The 19,731-nt window shown below is 37.0% G+C and overlaps 2 protein-coding genes and 1 pseudogene across 2 annotated transcripts; 2 read left to right on the top strand and 1 right to left on the bottom strand.

Annotated features, from left to right (window-relative positions):
* Nucleotides 1-2,860, top strand: LOC108825508 (GDSL esterase/lipase At4g10955). Its single transcript, XM_018598806.2, has 4 exons — nt 1-177; nt 547-621; nt 858-1,470; nt 2,164-2,860. Exons 2-4 carry the CDS (start codon nt 560-562, stop codon nt 2,554-2,556), a joined length of 1,068 nt encoding a protein of 355 aa, XP_018454308.1. The 5' UTR covers nt 1-177; nt 547-559; the 3' UTR covers nt 2,557-2,860.
* Nucleotides 2,861-12,247: 9,387 nt separating this feature from the next.
* Nucleotides 12,248-14,673, top strand: LOC130499799 (GDSL esterase/lipase At4g10955-like). The gene is made up of 4 exons (XM_056994209.1): nt 12,248-12,399; nt 12,766-12,853; nt 13,056-13,674; nt 14,102-14,673. The coding sequence occupies exons 2-4, from the start codon at nt 12,786-12,788 to the stop codon at nt 14,513-14,515; spliced, it is 1,101 nt and encodes a 366-aa protein (XP_056850189.1). The 5' UTR covers nt 12,248-12,399; nt 12,766-12,785; the 3' UTR covers nt 14,516-14,673.
* Nucleotides 14,674-16,267: 1,594 nt separating this feature from the next.
* On the bottom strand, nt 16,268-18,494 carry LOC108828610 (phosphatidylinositol 4-kinase gamma 3-like; annotated as a pseudogene).
* Nucleotides 18,495-19,731: the final 1,237 nt, after the last annotated feature.

Consider the following 19,731-nt stretch of genomic DNA (forward strand, 5'->3'; position numbering starts at 1 on the left):
CTTTCCTAGAAGGACTATTATCTTCAACCAAAACAAAATTGAAGAATACTGGTTGATTTTAGGTCTCACATTTAGTAGTAAACTTGTTTATAAATAAGAAATACTTTCTTCAACCTGTGATCTCATATCTCATCAAATCTGGTTAAAGTTTTTTCTGATCTACCTCGAGAGAAAAAGGTATGTTCAGTTTCTTTTAATTTTAAATCTCACTAGCTTTTGGATATTAATTTATTCAGATATAAAATCCACCAAATCAAGTTTAATATTTGGCCAAGTTTTTCTAAATTGAAACTGGTCGCTAATAATGTAGTTTGCATTTTCTGCCTTTGTTTTCCTATTTCCAACAATGATATATATGGTTTACTAAGAATATGATAGTACATGTCCCACGGTTTAGGCCGGACCAGGTTGCATCACAATATATGTGAAGATGATGTATATATTATTTTGCATAGACCTAAATTAATTTGTACTACAATTTGCATTTTGTTCATCACCGTTTGGAATAAGACTAGTTTTGTATGTAACTGGAAATGTAAAATATAGGAAGAAGAAAAAAATGGGAGGAGGAGCGGAAGATTCAAAGAACTCTGATCCCAAGCATCTTCCATCCATTGATTGGTACAGTTTTATTTTTTGATTTCCTTTTTTTTGTGCAACATATTTTTTGATTTCCTATACTACGAATATTAAGGTTGCTGAATATAATTTTATCTTGTTATCTAGCAAAGTTTAATGTTTTCATACACACAATTCAAAATATGCATATATTTACGGGTGCACGTACTCCCGATTTAATAAAAGCTGGCTCGGCCCCTCTTAATACTAATACATAGTTGCTTTGTTTTTTTTAATAGGTTAGATTCCTACCATCGAATCGTAGTGACATCAAGTTTGGTAAATGGAGTCTACTTATTGCAACAGGATAAGCAAAAGAAATTGAACTCAATACCCTACATCTGGTGGGAATCCTTCGGTTTCTCTTTAGCTAAACTCTTGATCAACGAAGATGATACCTCCATCTACGGCGCTGTTTTTGAGTATAACAACTACCAGAATAAACCTCATTTTGGAATTCCTCCGCGTTACGTGGTTGCCTTTCGCGGCACACAACTTAAATCAAAAACTTGGCTTTCTGATCTGAAAGAAGACATGCGATGCTGGTTCAACAACCTTCATAAAGGCAGTAGGTTTCAACAAGCCATACAAGCAATCGAAACTATACTGGAAAAACACACTACCGAGACAACATCTGTCTGGCTAGCTGGACACTCTCTGGGAGCAGGTGTAGCGCTGATGGTCGGGAAGACCATGACGAAACGTGGATTCCCCCTCAAGACCTATGCATTCAACCCGCCTATCTTGTCTACTCCTCTAGAGATGCTACCTGATATTGATGTGGTTAAAGGCATGTTTCGATTCGCTGAGAGTCTCTTCAAAGGGACCGTAGCCGCGGTCGCTCATCTAAAGGTAAATAATACTTGATCTGTTATTAAGAATATATCATAAATGTGTTATTTTCTCCGATTAATTATTTTCTATAACTTTAAACAAATAGTATTTGAATAGATGTAATTTGTTTTTGAAATTTACAGTTTACCACTATTATAGCATCTTCAACCTTCTATATATTTGACTCAATAACATCATTTAAAGGCAAAAATACTCTATCCCACCTCTATTTCTTTCTATTTATAGAATAAAAAATAGTATTCTTCTATTTTAACTCTATATTTAGATATGGGTATTTAAAAAAATATATCAAAGCAAATCACATCTCTATTATAGAACAAAAATAGCAAAATACATTAGTGATGGTCTTAACTAATACAGTTTGCATAGAAAATGCAAAACATATAGTTTTTTGAAACCAACTTTTATTTTGAAATATTTATCTTTTTATTTATTTGAGAAAAATATCTTTTAGCAACTTGTTAAACCATAAACTAGAATAATGAATAATTTTCAAGAAAAAAAAACTAGAATAATGAAGCAGATTGTTTAGCAAAGAGTATTGGCAGATGATGTTGTAACAATGGCTATTACCTAACTTGTTTGAGCATTTAATATAAGTTTGTGTTTCAGAAAAAAAAACCCATAAATTAAAACAACTAAATTGGATACTCTTAATACTTTCCTTTATTTTCTTTTTGAGTATTACAGACCCAAGAAAACGATCCAAGAATAGCAGCGTGGACACCTTACTTATATGTTAACCCATCAGATGGAGTCTGTTCAGAATGCATTAATATTGTGAAATACAAAAAATACATGGCATGTATCGGATTAGGCAAATTTGAGAGTAAAGGTGCTGCAATCTCTCTTAGGTGTCTAGCTTTCGGAATAGAAAGCGGAGAACCTATTCAACTTCTTTCGTCAGCCGATATGTTAGTAAACATGAACAAATCTAAAGTTGAGACAACTAATTTGCTTAAGAAGCCGTGGTATAAGTTGAAGAAGGCTCATGGACTTGAGCAATGGTGGGAGCCAAACCCAGCCCTTCGGGAAAATTGGGAAAGCTACAACTTTAGACCCTCTGAACCTCGTATGGACTAAAGTCAACATCCTCCCGACCCCTTTTCGGTAATATTGGTTTGGTTAAATGTCTTTTCCACTGTTCAGATCATCATCCACGGGCTTGGGAACCTTTCTTTCTTTTGTCATCAATTGAAACAAATTCTATAAATACTTTGTGAACTAAAATGGGAACTCTTTGTCTATGTGAACGACATAAGACAGTTTGGAAATCTTCTATCTACCTTAATTATGTTTCTTCTACCTTTGTAATGTTATTGTTCTCCATATGTGAGTGTGAATGTTCGTTGTAAAAGCTATTTAAATTATTTTGTTTTGTGGTCAACCTCTTTGAGTTAATGCTACTATACTGAGAAATGTTTAAAGTTTTTATGCATAAATTAAGGAGTTATTTTTATAAAAATTAATTAAAATTTCATTTTTTTCTTTCTTAAGACTAGAGTAATACAAAGAATACAAATGATCAGAACAAAAAAAGAAACTAATTATGCTTATATTAAAATTGAATATATTTTCTTACGTCATCTCTATAATATTATTTGAGAAGTCAGTTTCCTATATGTCGCGCTCACGTTAACTCTCGCGATGGTTGATTACGATCACACCCTTAATGAATTAAAAATATTATATATAACTACTATATTAAATAAATTTTCCTTTTTTAAATAATTTTTGTTAATTAGAAATTTCCTTTTTAGTGAACATATATAGTTAAAAACATCTTAAAAATAAAAAAACGAATTTAAATTAAGAGAATATATTTATATATAATGTGCTTTCATAAATATACATATCTAAGGGAAAATCAATCCAAATTAAAATCACAAATTATTCATAATTTTAATATATTTAGAACAAAAATACCATGGTTGGATTTGAAGAATTTGATGATATCTAATATACTAAAGTGATAATCAAACTAATCATATATTACATATCCAAAATCACACATCTAAGTAAATCAATATGATATGATTTATATAAATTATAGAATAATCGAAATTAAAATTAAACTACTAATAAATCATTACAATATATTTACTTTATAAATATTCATACCCGTGCATGAGCACGGAAAAACCACCTACTGACTTAATATAAGAGAATACTTTACAAGTTACAACTTAGTGATAAACTATATTGACATACAGATATTTAAAAGCGTAATAATTTTATTACATCAAGAACATAATTATAGTATTAAAGAGAAATGGCATATGAATCTCTTTGTTAATGTTTCTCCCATAATCTTTTATATCCTATCTCTCTCCTACTATTCTCTTTTAATTATTTGTGTGTATTTTGATGAGAGATAATCGGACGCAGATATTCTGAAAAGTTATGGTGAGAGACTGTGAGGTTGTGGCGTGAGACTCGTCTCGCCAACGATGAGTGGGCTTAGGCCCAAATGAGAACTGAAAACAGAAGAATGAAGATGGGCTTCGGTGACTTAATGAGTTAGCCCATTGAAGAGGAAGACTGATATATATCAAGTGGATAAGGTTGTTGACGTAACAACCTTCTTCATCCTCTTCGTCGAGATATCTCTGTAACGATAGATTCACCATTGTTAGGAGAGATATCGAGCTTCTGTAAACACTACAAGAAAGAGATAGTGAATTACCAGGTCCCGATCCTGAAGGAGACGTACCTCGTCACATTGACAGGGAACTCTAAAACTTGCTTGTGTCATACGCTTTCATCATCTAGCTTCTTTCTTTGAATCAACGCAATACACACGAGTGATAGGAGTAGCGATCTGATCATCCGTGGGAGAACCTGCGTGAGTCAAGTAGAGAAAGATAGCTGGAGTGAGGAGACGATCGTGTTAGTAACGAGCGAGAGTTGGATCAAATCTTCTACAACTGGTATCAGAGCTCAGGCTAGAGCTAAAGGGAAGAAGATTCGGCTGGATCGGGAGGTTGTAGAACGAGCCAGTTCTACAGGGAGAAACTTACGACGGATTCTCAGAACAGATCGATCGATCCATCTCAAGATCGAGATCGACAAAGGAAGTCTCTAAAACCTATCATCTACTCTCGATTGATTAGCGTTGTATTGTGATCGGAAGGTTCGCTGTTGATTGCTTCCCTTGTTATCTGCAGGTAACTAAGGCCAAGAGGAATCAACAGATCCGCAATGGATCCTACACGCGAGAAGTTCGAGATAGAGAAGTTCGATGGGAAAGGCGACTTCGGACTCTGGAAGTTCAAGATGCTGGCTCAGCTCGAGATTCAGGGCTTGCTATCAGTCTTGAAGGAGGAACCAGAGGAGGAAACGTCCACATCTGATGGAGGAAAGAAAATTGAAGATGAAGACGTCAAGAAGGATCTAAAGAGAGCTGACAAGGACTTACGAGTACGAAGCTTGTTCAGTATCAGCTTAAGCGACGTAATCTTGAGGAAGATCATGAACGAAACGACAGCCATAGGAATGTGGAAGGCATTGGAGAGGGACTATCAAACGAAGTCACTCCCAAATCGCATCTACCTAAAGAAGAAGTTCTCATGCTTCAAGATGGAAGATGAGAAACCTATGGAGGAAAATTTTGATCAGTTCCTAAAGCTAGTGGCAGTACTAGCGAGCTTGACATCTCAGATGAGGACCAAGCTATTCAGTTGTTATCTGGTCTCCCAACAGCGTATGAGCCCCTTGTTCATACGCTCCAGTATGGAACTGGAAGAGACACCTTAACAGTGAACGAAGTGATCACTGCCGCCTACTCCAAGGAAGCAGAATTAAAGCTAAAAGGAACAACAGCAAAAAGAAGATCTTCAGAAGGACTCTATACTGAGTCAAGGGGAAGGTCGAACACTAGAGGTGAAGCAGGAGGAAGCAAACCATGGCACAACAAGTCAAGACACAACTCTAGATCGAAGTCTAGAGGGAAAGCCACTTCAAAGAATGACAAGACATGTTGGGTTTGTGGCAGTGATAGTCACTGGAAGAGGGACTGCCCCGAGAGGAAGAAATTTGCTAGCAACAACAAACCTCAGAGTTCAGCGAATGTAGCTACGAATCTACCAGGACCAATGGGGCTTATAGCGAGCCTAACTGCATCACAAGAGGAGTGGGTGCTAGACTCAGGATGTACATTCCACATCACACCGAGGAAGGAGCTTCTAACTGAGTTCGAAGAATTCGATGGGAACAAAGTCATGATGGGGAATAATACATATTGTATGGTTCGTGGAATGGGGAAGATCACGATAGACAACCAAGACGGCTCAGTTGTAACGCTCAGCAATGTTAGATACATTCCTGAGATGGGGAGGAACCTGATCTCCTATGGTCAACTAGAGCAGTCAGGATGCAACTACAGAGGACAAGACTACATGATTCACTTCTACAGAGGAGAAAAGAAGGTTCTATCGGGCAAGTATACTAATGGTTTGTACTACTTGCAAGGAAGCGTCAGAAGGCCAGAAGTGAACTCTGCAAAGGAAGCTGTGGATCTCACCAGAAGATGGCATACACGGCTGGCACACATGAACCATAGATCGATGATGACACTAGCACGAAGAGGCTACGTGAAGAAAGAAGAAATTGGGGAGCTGGGATTTTGCGAGTCCTGCGCAATGGGAAAGTCTCACAGACAACGATTCCCAAAGGCGAAGCACGTCACCAAAGAAGTGTTGGAGTATATCCATACTGATCTTTGGGGATCACCAACTACAACTGAGAGCTTATCAGGGGCTCATTACTTCTTAACCTTAACTGATGACTATTCTAAGAAGGTTTGGATATATTTTCTTAAAACTAAAGATGAGGTTTTCTCTTGTTTTGCAGAATGGAAGCGGTTGGTGGAGAATCAGACGGGTAAACGCATCAAGTGCTTGAGGATGGACAACGGTCTAGAGTTCTGTAATCGGAAGATGGACACGTTGTGTAGGGAATCAGGGATCAAACGCCACAGGACATGTCCATACACCCCTCAACAGAACGGGGTCTCTGAGAGGATGAACAGGACGATAATTGACAAAGTGAGGGCAATGCTTCACGAGACTAGGTTAGATGGAAGCTACTGGGCAGAAGCAGCATCAACAGCGGTCTATCTAATCAACAGGTCGCCTAACGCATCAATACAGTTTGAAGTTCCAGAGGCAAAGTGGATGGGAAGTGATCCAGAGTACAGACACTTGAGAAGCTTCGGGTGCATAGCTTATGTGCATCAGGTGAAAGAGAAGACAAGTCCAAGAGCTGCCAGAGGTATCTTCTTGGGTTATGAACAAGGAACGAAGGGGTATCGAGTGTGGTTGCTAGAGGAACAGAAGGTCGTCATCAGTAAAGATGTTGTGTTTAATGAAGAAAGATTCTTTAAGGATGTAAAGAAGGAGGAAGAGCAGGAAGTAGTTCACAAGAGCCAAGTACCGACGGAAGCAAAGAAGAAGGTTACATTCAGTAACGAGCTGGTGGAGTTTGAAGGAGAGAGTTCAAGTTCAGGTGGAGTGGATGAGGAAGAAGCAGTTCAGACTCAAGGAACCACAGAAACAGAACTTGAAACAGGGGATGAGTCAGACAAGGATGAAGAGGTAACTCAAGATTTGGGAAACTATCTACTAGCGAGGGACAGAGAGAGAAGGACTATCAAGCCTCCGTCAAAGTTTGAAGACGCAGACTTCCTAGCGTATGCACTGTCAAGTGCTGAAGACTTGGAGCTTGATGAGCCTAGGAGCTACAAGGAGGCAAGACGGAGTAAGAACTGGCGATTATGGATAGGAGCGTCAGATGAAGAAATGATCTCTCTCGATAAGAATGGTACGTGGGATTTGATAGAGAGACCAAAGGGACAGAAGGTTATCGGGTGCAAATGGTTGTACAAACTGAAACCTGAAATCCCAGGTGTAGAGCCACCACGATACAAGGGGAGACTTGTGGCTAAGGGATATGCGCAAATAGAAGGGATTGATTACAATGACGTGTTCGCACCAGTGGTGAAACACGTCTCTATACGCATTCTCTTATCTGCAGTGGTGAACTACGACTTAGAGCTAGAACAGCTTGATGTAAAGACAGCATTTCTACATGGGACACTAAAGGAGAGGATCTACATGGAGCAGCCTGAAGGTTATGTGAAGAAAGGGAAGGAGGACCTAGTGTGTCTACTGAAGAAATCACTCTACGGTCTTAAGCAATCTCCAAGGGAGTGGAATCACAGATTCGATACTTTCATGATGAGTCAAAATTACAGTAGAAGCGAGTATGACCCATGTGTTTACATGAAGGGATCGACTGTGGGAGATATGGTTTACTTGCTGATCTATGTGGACGACATGTTGATTGCAGCTAAGGATATGAGTAAGATTCAGAAGTTAAAGGAGCAGTTAAGCACTGAATTCGAAATGAAGGATCTGGGGCACGCAAGGAGGATACTAGGAGACAGAGCTAATTCTACCCTAGTCCTATCTCAGAGTGATTATCTAAAGAAAGTATTGAAGACATTTGACATGGAGGAGTGCAGAGCGGTGAGTACACCGCTTGGTACACAGTTCAAGCTACGTTCTCTAACCAAAGACAACGAGGCAGAGCAGACTAGAGGGATGGAGGATATACCTTACACCAGTGCAGTAGGGAGTCTTATGTACGCAATGGTGGGCTCCAGGCCAGATCTTGCGTATGCAGTCGGGATGGTGTGCCGGTATATGAGTAATCCTGGAAAGGATCATTGGTTAGCAGTCAAATGGATAATGCGGTATTTGAAAGGAGCATTGGAGTTGAACTTAACTTTCACAAAGGGAGACAAGTTCGAGGTCAGAGGCTACTGCGATTCAGATTATGCAGCGGACTTGGATAAACGAAGATCTATTGCAGGCTACGTCTTCACGGTGGGAGGCAACACAGTGAGCTGGAGGTCGTCACTGCTGAAGACCATTGCTCTATCAACCACGGAGGCAGAATACATGTCACTATCTGAAGCAATCAGAGAAGGAATATGGTTAAAAGGGATCTGCGAAGAGTTGAAGCTAAGTACAGGGGAGATTGAAGTTCATTGTGACTCGCAGAGTGCTATCTACTTGTCAAAGAACTTCGTCTACAGAGAAAGGTCAAAGCACATGGCGGTGAAATACAATTTCATTTGGGAAGTTATAGCAGATGGAGTGGTGAAGGTCCTAAAGATACACACGTCTATAAATCCAGCAGATATGTTAACGAAGACCTTACCAGTGGAAAAGTTCAGCGGGTGTCTCACTTGGCTGAAGGTACTTGAAGCTTGAAAACATAAGGGTCGTCAGTCGTCTTTGGAACTGAGAAGGCGGCAGAGTAATGGCGAATTGAGTCTCGGAAGCCAGAGAGACGAAGGTAGAAGAAGCCTGAAGCTGCAGGTGGAGGAAGCCTAGTTCGGAGTGAGGACAAACGAACTAGCACCAGGATCGGGAAGGGCCAAAGGAGGTGTCGGAGTTTATAAGGAAGGTGTCACCTCTCAGGCGGAGTCGTCGGTCGTCGGCGGAGTCACTCGCCAAGGTGGAGATTGTGAGGTTGTGGCGTGAGACTCGTCTCGCCAACGATGAGTGGGCTTAGGTCCAAATGAGAACTGAAGACAGAAGAATGAAGATGGGCTTCGGTGACATAATGAGTTAGCCCATTGAAGAGGAAGACTGATATATATCAAGTGGATAAGGTTGTTGACGTAACAACCTTCTTCATCCTCTTCGTCGAGATATCTCTGTAACGATAGATTCACCATTGTTAGGAGAGATATCGAGCTTCTGTAAACACTACAAGAAAGAGATAGTGAATTACCAGGTCCCGATCCTGAAGGAGACGTACCTCGTCACATTGACAGGGAACTCTAAAACTTGCTTGTGTCATACGCTTTCATCATCTAGCTTCTTTCTTTGAATCAACGCAATACACACGAGTGATAGGAGTAGCGATCTGATCATCCGTGGGAGAACCTGCGTGAGTCAAGTAGAGAAAGATAGCTGGAGTGAGGAGACGATCGTGTTAGTAACGAGCGAGAGTTGGATCAAATCTTCTACAGAGACTTATAATAAAGGTCGTCCTAAAGACTTCCAATAAGAATCAAACCTAAATAACACGTCATATTAGTTATTACACGTCATATTCGCAAATGTACGTATTATCGTCAGAATGCTACCATTTCGGTTGACTTAAAGACCTTGGCCACCTTACAAAATCGATGCTGGCTGTATTTACTGCAAAAGGTCCCTTCTCATCCCTTCCCTTCATATCTGTGTGGGCACAAACGAAGGATGTTTCCTCTTGTATAATATAGCCTACTTGTATAGTATCAATAAATAGTTTGTGGAAAAACAATATTAAACACTGCGTATAATTAATACAAAAGTAAAGACAAGGTGACCCGCGGGCTGTCCCGCAAAGGCTCGTGTAAATTGCGGGGTGGGTTTGGTCATAGACTCATAGGTTTCGAGTACGGCATGCCATAGCGGGCTGACCCACAGAGATCCTCAGGAAGTGGAGATCGCGGCAGACAGGCCACGGCGGGGCGGGTAGCTCAATTTCCGTATGTAGTATAGATTAAGTTTTAAAATGTGTCGAGTTTTGATAAGTTTTTGGTCATGGAACATGTGTAGGCCCATGATTTCGGCCAACTAAGCCCTATATAATTAAGATGCTGGCCGGGTAGAATCTTAAATTCAAATTAGTAGTTAGGGGAATTTTCCAATAATTGGGACCGTGAGAGGGATACTACAGTCAAGTCAACCCAATAATCAAATCAAAACATGCCTGCATCTTTGACTAAACATGCCCACACTCAATCAAAAGCTAATATACCTGCTCATGCAAAATATAGTAGTATAGATGACCAAATCCAGCATCGAACTTCTGTTTTATTTTCTTCAAAAATGACCTCTTCGAATGATACATTAACGTCCTACTTAATCATTTACATTATAATTAACTCACAATGTCTAAATTTGTTTTTAATAAACTGATTTATTGATATGATTCAAGTGGTAACTTCCTTCATTTTTGGCCACAGGGACCTGATAAGATAGGATAGGATACGAAGAGAAGAGACGATAATACAGCCAACGATTTTAAGGTGTTTCAGTCAACCAAAATGGTAGGACTCTAACGAGTATATGTACGTTTGCGAATATCATCTTGCTCTCTTATTTGGGAATATGACTCGTCGTCAGCTTGCTCTCTTATTAGGGTTTCTTATAAATAAAAAATAGAGAAGAAAGAAGGATATCATCTATTCTTGTTTAAGAGACTCAAGTTTCGCAATCTGCATGTTATATTTTCAATGCACCACAGCTTTTTAATATTTTTTTGCTAAAAGGTTAATATTCATATTAACGAAAAAGTTAGAATTTTACAAAATTTTATAGCGCCACCATGGCAAAAAGGTGGAAAACAAAAATTGAACTAAAGAGAAAAACCAAAGAGGTTCTTTATCTAAGTCAGAGAGATATAATGGAGCTGAAGTGCTTTCTTTTCTTCTTGGAAAATCCCATGAAGATATTTTGTCACATGCCCTCAGAATTTTCATTCTTACTTAATTAGTCCAAGTAAGACTCAATTATATTCAATTCTAGTTTTAAACTTGCTCTTATTAAATTCTTATTCTAAGTCTTTAGTTTTTACTCATTTAGAATACGAACAAATGGTATAAAGTGTCTTACCAATTTTTTCAAAAAAAAGTTTCTCACTGAGGAGTACTTGTCAGAATTTTACCTTTTCCATTTCTCTCTTCTTTTTTTGTAACACTTCACGACAAAGGATATAGTCTATTTCTCAAACTTTTTTTCTCTCTCTAGACCAATTCTCTCCGTCTTCTCTCTAGTTCCACGACTCACGGTTAATCTCTCCGGCCAGCGGTTCTGGCTTTCTCGCCACTGCCGGTCCGGCTTTAAGTTCTCTAGGCTTTTCTTTTTTTTCTTCTTGCTTTGCTTTTTTTATCGGCTTAAAAACGGGGTTGATTCGTCATCACTCTGTTTTCCTCTGATTCCGGCCATGCATCGTCTTTTCCGGTGGTGGTCTGGCGTATGCTTTTGGGGCCGTACCGTTTCCTCTCCGGTAGTGGTCGCCGGCTTTCGGTTCTCGCGGAAGGGTTTGAGCTGTAGAAAGGTGTATTTGTTGTGGTGGGTTGGTGGCCGAATTTGGGTGAGATCTTGGCGTAATCGAGGGATGCTCCCTGAAGATCGGGCCTTGATATGAAGACTCCGAATCCAATACCTCCGATATTGTCGTCGGCGGTGGATTTTCGGTGGTCGTGTTTCGTGTCCCGGTGGTTCCGGAGATGGTGCTCAGTTTCGATACAGTGTCGACTTCCAGGCGGGAAGGAAGTGGTGATTTGCGAATCCGATGAGGTTTCGGCTTTGGTCCCGGCGGTGGTTTCCAGACTTTTCCGATGTTGACGCTTCGCTATCTCGACACGCGTCTCTTTGGTGGGTGATCGTTCCACGTGGAGCGGTGGGTGGGATGGGTCGGGTCAAATTTTAATTCGGTTTTGGGTTTGGACTGTAATAAGCCTGTTGGGCCTTAGTGTTTGTAATCGGGTCTTTTTAGGTATTTTTAATAATATAAGATGGCATAAAAAAAGGATATAGTCTATTTCTCTCTTCTATCTTTCTTTTTTTACTATTATTTTGGGTAAGAAACTTTTCTAGGAGATTACCAATATGGATGTTTTTGTCGTCATGTATTTATGTTTTTTTGTCAACACTTGTAGTTGTATTTGTGGGAAATATCCTTTTTGGGTAACACAATTTGCTTTTTTTTTGACATTTCTTCTGCACGTGCTTTCTTAGAAAGAACATTCTCGTCAACTAAATAAAAGTTTCTATAAGTAGAAACACTCTCTTCAGCCTGTGATCTCATATCTCATCAAATTTGGTTAAATTTGATTCTGATCTACTCTGACACAAAAAGGTATGTTCTGTTTCTTTTAATTTTAGATTTCCCGAATTTGGATATTAATATATTCCTAGCAAAAAATATATTAAAATATTCGAGTTATATATCCACCAAATTTTAAAGTTTAATGTTTTGGCCAAAGATTTCTACACTGCAATTAGTTGTCTTGTGTAGGTTGCATAGCTGGATTTGTTTTCCAGTTTCCAACAAGGATGTTTTTCTTTTCTTGTGGAAATCATCTCTCGTTGTGAAAAATAAATGGCGTACTAGAAATATGTGAAAATGATGTACATAGTTTGTATTTGTAGTAAAATTTGCATTTTGTTCTTCACCGTTAAACTTGAAACTAGTTTGGTTTGTAATTTGCTGTGTAACACATAGGGAGAAGAACAAGAAGGAAAATGGGAGGAGGAGTGAATCGCGATGATTTCAGCCGTGTTGGCCCCCACTATCTTACCTGTGTTGATTGGTACAATTTTATTGTTTCATATACTTCCATCAAAATTCAAAATAAATATTGCTTTGCTTTTTCGTTTAAACCGTAGAGTACCAAATTATATAGAAGGGTTAAAGAACTGTTACGATAGACGATGGAAGTTTTTACTAAAACCTAATACAATAACTTCATGTGCTTACTAGAATCTAAATCTTACTTTGTTTTTTTTTAATAGGTCAAACTCCAACCATCGGACCGCAGTGACATCAAGTTTGGTACAGGGAGTCTACTCAATGCAACGGGATAGGATGAAGAAACGGAAACCACTATCCAACCCCTGGTGGGAATCCTTTGGTTTCTCTTTAGACAAGCCCTTGATCAACGAAGATGATAACTCCATATACGGTGCCGTTTTCGAGTATAAAAACAACCAGAATATACCTCATTCGGGATCGGGAGTGCCTCCGAGTTACGTGATTGCCTTTCGCGGCACGATGCTGAAATTCAAAACTTGGCGTAAGGATTTGGAAGAAGACCTTCGATGCTTGTTCACCAACCTTAGCAACGGAACTAGGTTCAAACATGCCATACAAACAATCGAAACTGTGCTGGAGAAACACAGTACCAAGAAAACTTCTGTCTGGCTCACTGGACACTCTCTCGGAGCAGGTATAGCGTTGTTGGCTGGGAAGACCATGACGAAACGTGGATTCCCTCTCGAGACTTACGTATTCAGCCCGCCCATCTCGTCTATTCCTCTAGATAGTCTATCTGGTCTTGATGTGGTTAAAGACATCTTTCGATTCGCCGAGTGTATCTTCAAAGTGACCTTATCCGTGCTCTTTGATCTCAAGGTAAATAACATAGAACACCTTCAATCTATTACTCTATTTTTTTATTTTGAAAATAAGTAAATATATAATAGAACTAAATCTTACTTCAACGATATTTCTTAATATAATAAAAATGGAATAGTGTATTGAAAATTTAAAATAATATTGGAGAAGAATATAGCAAATTTCATTTTGACATAAAAATAAAGTAGGGTGGAGATACTTTTAGTATGTAAATAACTTGAAAATTTTGCTCTACTAAAGATTTACTGATTCAGTTAACCATGGTGATCTCGTTATTGGAAATGCACTTTAGTTTTTTTTTCTTTCTCAACATAATATTCGGAATTAACTTGGTTAAACCATAAACTAAAAAAACAACTTATATTATTTGGTGACCTTGTCTTGAGAATTTTCTTTGTTTATCTTTTATCTTTGACTATTACAGACTAAAGCAGACGATCCAAGAATAGCAAAGTGGATACCTTACGTATATGTGAACCCATCAGATATAGTCTGTGCAGAATACATTGGTCTTTTGAAACACAAAAACGTCATGGCTGATTTCGGATTAAGCGAATTTGAGATTCTTGGTGCTGGAGTCTCTATCAGGAGTCTTGTTTTCGGAGATGAAATAGGAGAACCTATTCAACTTCTTTCGTCAGCCGATATGACAGTAAACAAGAATAAACCTAATGTTGAGACAAATAATATGCTTAAGAAATGGTGGTATAAGTTTAAGAAGGCTCATGCTCTTGCTCAATGGTGGGATCCAAACCCAGATCTTCGGGTAAATTGGGAAACCCACAGCATTAGGCCATCTACACCATGTCTGGATATGGAGCCAACATCCTCCTCTTGACCCCTTTTCTAAGGATTTTCCTTAGTATATGCTTGGGAACCATCTATCATCCATCTACCCTTTTTCGGTTTCTTCAACTTTTCCTTTTGTTGTTGTTTTCCATGTGTTTGAAACGCTTGTTACGTTGTAAAAGCTCTTTAAAATATTTTATTTGTGGGTCAAAACAAAGAAAAAACATACATCTATTCTATTAAAACATCGAAGGTGATTGGTTGGGGCTATAGAGATGACTTTACCTTTAGTTTTTAGTTATAACCTTAAAAACACCAATCAATCATGTTTTATATTGGTTTTTAAAGTTACAATAAAATAAAATAAAAAACGGTCGTAACAACTTCATTTTCTAAAGCATAACTTTTTTAGCTGTTGGAAATTTTAAAGCTACATTAATTAAAGCTAAATCAAAAAATTATACAATCTAAGTTCTACAATTACAGCTAAACCAATCATCCACAATATCATCTATATTATTAAAAGATAAGTACACATATAGAATACCCCTTAGTTTTAAGTGTTATTTACACTTTCATGCCACTGACATTAAATAATATTTCCTATTTTAATGTTGTCTTTTCCACTTTGATTAATGTGTTTTCCAAAATTAAATTTGAATTAAATACACAATTAAATAATACTTCCTATTTTAATGTTGTTTTTTCACTTACATTAATGTGTTTTCTAAAATTAAATTTGAATTAAATACATTTCATTAACTTCTCAATTAAATCAATGTTAAATTCAAAAAAATACATTTTTCACTTTGATTAATGTGTTTAATGGACAAACGATTTTTATTGGGCAAACGATTCATGGAAAATATAATATCAACTCTTCATTGAAAAAATTTGAACGAAAAAAAAATATTACCAAATTTGAACCGAAACTAGATAATATCCAAACAGATTTACCATTTTGGTATCTAGAGAACCATAACTAAACCTTATTCGAACGAAATATTTTGGATATTCGAATGTATTTAAATCATATTTATATACTTCAATATGTTAGCTATTTTCGAGTTAATATCCAAGATATAAGCTATTTTAAGTTGATTTGAAATATAAAAAATAGTCAAAAGTAAACATCTAAAGTAGATAAACAATAATCAAAACACCAAAAATATTTAAAATATATGTATATTTATTCTTCATCCAAATATTCAAGTTAAATTTATTTTAATTTTTAATTTGGATACTTTAACTTACATTACTCAAATTTACATGTTATATTTTTTTAGATTTAAAGATATTTAAAGATATATAAATTTCGAAAATTTTAAAATAATTTAAACAGGTTATCAAACCCGCAAAGATCTAAATCAAACCGGAATCAAAGTTTATAAATACCCGAATAGAGCTAGAATCTTTAACTCAAAAATCTCAAACCCGAAATTTTTTTAACCGAATTCAAGTGGATACCCAAATACATATCCCTAGCTTAGTCAATATAAAACGATCAAATATTATAAATATACTATTTAGTATAAATAAATAAAAATTAAAACTGAAAATTAATATCCGTGCAGTCGCACGGATCAAGATCTAGTGAACTATTAATATAGATGTTCATTAATATAGATGTGGTCCAACTACTTTAATACAATTAATAAAATTTCTTAATATTATACAAAAAAAAAACATAAATACGACTAAAAACCATAAATATAAAAACTAAATTCTAAAAATATATAAAACAAAAAATATTTTTGCTCGGGTCATAATAATATAAGATATAAGTTCATCCGATCCATAGTATTAGTAATTTAGTATATATAAAAATGAGCTTGTTCATCATCCATAGCTGAAATGAGTAACACAGGAACCTTATTGAACCCAGAAACACAGAAACATGACCATTCTATAAACCCAACCCACGTACTGTTTCCAAAAGCCAAGGTTGAGTTCAAAGGCATTGATACACTTATTACTTTTTTTATGAACAGGGATATACATCTTGCGTAAGAGTAGTGAGCGAAATCCTGAGTATGCAATAACGATATTTTTCAGTTCAGAGAGTACTGGTCGAGGTAGCGATCCATAATAGCAGAGACTGTGCTGATAAACGCCTCTTCTGTCGTCTCTGGGGACACGATGGCCTCTGCATCATAGATGATTTGTTCGATCACAGATTCTTTCTCTAGTGTTTCTCTGCACATAATGCTTCCGATGGCAAAAGGTGTGAGACCTTGTCCAGCACCTTTCTTGAGAAGCATGGTGGAGACGCGGAAGACACGGGCGCATGAAGACGGAATCTCCCAACCGTGGAATCTAAGAAGTTCAATATCTTGCTCAGCGTCCAAGGTTTTGATGTATTCCAATGTCTCTGAAGAGTATGGCTCTTTTGCTTGAGGCCAGTATAGCCACTCGAATGTGCAGTCCTCAAACTGAACAAATAAGTTTGTTTTAGTCCAAATACTCAAAATATAAATCAGACCAAATGTAATCGCTTACCTTATTTGGAAAGCAATAGCCATGGTCGATAGGAGTAAGCACAATCTGACCATCATTTCCATCTCGGCTAACCAGAATATTACCACCGTGACGGTCCGCATTAGCAAGCCTAATGTCTAGAACCGATATCTTGTGAACCTGATCAACTGGGAAGACTCCGTATCCCATATCTTCACAAGTTCCAACGTTACTCACAAACATCTGCAACGAACCAATCTTTGCGTTCTCGTGAGAGAAACTATAACCATTAGGATGGTTGAAGTCTTTATGCAAGCATTTGACCATTGCTGTTGGAGGAACTCCAGAGAAACCGGGTTGGTCACTAGAAAAAGTTCGTGGTCCGGTCATGGGATAGTCCAATATGTACGCTGCTACTTCTCTAAAAGCTCCTTCACCAACCTGTGTGCCTTTCTTAAGTCCTTCCCCGTCGATTGAAAGAGGTTGTCCGTGGGGATTGTTCACAGCCATTGGTTCCTCGTCAATGGGTTTGAAGACGGATACGTACTTGTGTCCGGATTGATCTTGCATGAAGTAAGCTCCCCCTGATCCATCAGATGATTTGATAGGGGCGTTTCCTTTCTCTAACCCCTCTATAGTTGAGCTGATAAGCTCTTTGAGAAGTGAAGTCAGTTCAATCTCACGGTTAACAACAAGAGGCTCCACAAAGAAATCTTAGATGGATTTTTAATCAGCAAGTGAATCACATTCTCTCCGTTTTTACAGAGATCAGTGATGACGAGTCTCTGCTCATCATCTAGCTCTTCACCATCCAACGTGAGTCCATGATCCCATGCACTACTCCCGAGCTCGCTTAACTTCTGCTTCACGTAACCAACGCTTCTACTCCTCTCGACAAAGAGCTCAACCACCTTTCCACCAAAGGTCTTCAAACAGATGGCTTGGAGATCAGAAAGCTTGATAACCAAATGCAACAGCTTCTCATTCGCGGGAACAAAAATGAGGCTTGTGCCTAGACCTTGTTGATTCAGATTTTGATATTATGTTCATAAATCTCATTTGAATTTTATTAATTACCAGGTCAGATTTGCTTCGTTTTTTTCCAGGTTCGCTTCGGTCTTTTCCGGGTTCACTTCGGATCAAATTGTAACTAATATCTAAAACTGTTCAAAATATTTTTAAATTTGAAAAATTGACAAAAAAATCTAAAAATATATAAATTATTCATAAATATAATTAAAAATTAGTTAAACTATCTAAACTAACTAAAAAGTATTCAATATAACAAATAGAATGAATTACAAAAATGTTTCGAATAATATAATACAGTTATCTTATCATATATAAAAACATTAACATATTTAATTAATTTCGAATATTTTTGAATTCTATTTCGGATTTCGGCTCGGTTCGGGTTATAACTAAACCCGAAAATATTAAGCTTATAAGTCTTATTCAAATATTTTATATAAAGATTTGAATCCAGTTTCAACTTTTTTCGGTTTGGATTTAAATAGGTGCTTCGGGGTAAAAACGTTCAGGTCTACTTGCGCCTGACTATTACCAACCATGTCTAAATGAAGACGCGTTAGACCGGAGGCTTAAGAATCATAGGAAAGAAATGGTTAAAAATGTGTTATGGATTTTGAAACATTTGAATGCCCATGAGTTTGGGCCCATTCGGCTCTTTATTACCTAGTGAAATCTATAATTCAAATTATTAGTTTGGGAAATTTTCCAAAGAACTCATATATCATTGGGGAAATAATATGGGTTGCAAGACTTGGGAATGGATAATGAAGTCAACCCAAAGATCAAATCAAAACATGCATAGCATGCATTTTTGACCATTACCTAGCTCTTTCACTCAATCAAGCGAGTATACCAGCTCATGCGAAAGATAGTAGAAACATCCCACATTCGAATGATACATTGCATTGTCCTTTATATTATTTACATGAATTATACGCAATGTTTAAAAGTTTCCACAAACTGACTTATTGATATATGATACAAGTGGAAACATCCTTCGTTTGTGCCCACGCGGATAGGATAGGATAGGACTGGAAATGAAGAGAAGGGATGAAAATGAACCTTTTGCATAATACAGCCAACGGTTTTTAATTAGATGGCCAATATCTTTCAGTCAACCAAAATGGTAGCACTCTTAAGTCTTTAGCGATAGCATTTATATTTGGGAATTGGGAATATGCCGTCGATGACTTGCTCTATTATTCAGGAATATGACATCGTCAGAGTCGACGTGCTCTCTATCGATTCATATGCATTTAAGGTAGTCTTCGTATTCACTTCATAATTTACTCCAAAACTAGAGTGGGAAATAGAATATGAATAAAAAATAAAATATTATCCCATTATGGAGTATTATAAAGTAAAAATAGAAATACTCTTAAAAATTTATGCTTTTATTTTTTTCCTATTCAATTTATCACTCTATTTTAAAGTAAAATATCGAGTTTGGATGGAGATATTCTTACACTCAAAAAACTTGTTTGAATTTTTAATTATTATTTAGAAATAATTTCTAACTCATTTATATATTTTTCAAAAATAAAGAAGCTCCAATATATGTTTTTATAATAATTTATTTATTTTGGGAAGAAAATATAATACAATGCTATTTCATTTATAACAAAAGATAAAATAGAATTCATCTATACTTGTTCTAAAAGACGGGATCTATAATTTACAAACATACATTAGACAAAACATATATGTATTATAGAATTTATTAATTTAGAGAAAAATATAGACGTAAGTTGGAGATGAAACTAGTCAAAATGGTAT

Source organism: Raphanus sativus, chromosome 9, assembly GCF_000801105.2.
Source record: "Raphanus sativus cultivar WK10039 chromosome 9, ASM80110v3, whole genome shotgun sequence".
NCBI classification, from domain to species: Eukaryota; Viridiplantae; Streptophyta; class Magnoliopsida; order Brassicales; family Brassicaceae; genus Raphanus; species Raphanus sativus.

Coding starts and splice junctions, on each gene's coding strand:
- LOC108825508 (XM_018598806.2), top strand. CDS start 560: ATGGGAGGAGGAGCGGAAGATTCAAAGAACTCTGATCCCAAGCATCTT. Junction 622..857: donor CATCTTCCATCCATTGATTG/GTACAGTTTTAT, acceptor TTTTTTTAATAG/GTTAGATTCCTACCATCGAA. Junction 1,471..2,163: donor CCGCGGTCGCTCATCTAAAG/GTAAATAATACT, acceptor TGAGTATTACAG/ACCCAAGAAAACGATCCAAG.
- LOC130499799 (XM_056994209.1), top strand. CDS start 12,786: ATGGGAGGAGGAGTGAATCGCGATGATTTCAGCCGTGTTGGCCCCCAC. Junction 12,854..13,055: donor TATCTTACCTGTGTTGATTG/GTACAATTTTAT, acceptor TTTTTTTAATAG/GTCAAACTCCAACCATCGGA. Junction 13,675..14,101: donor CCGTGCTCTTTGATCTCAAG/GTAAATAACATA, acceptor TGACTATTACAG/ACTAAAGCAGACGATCCAAG.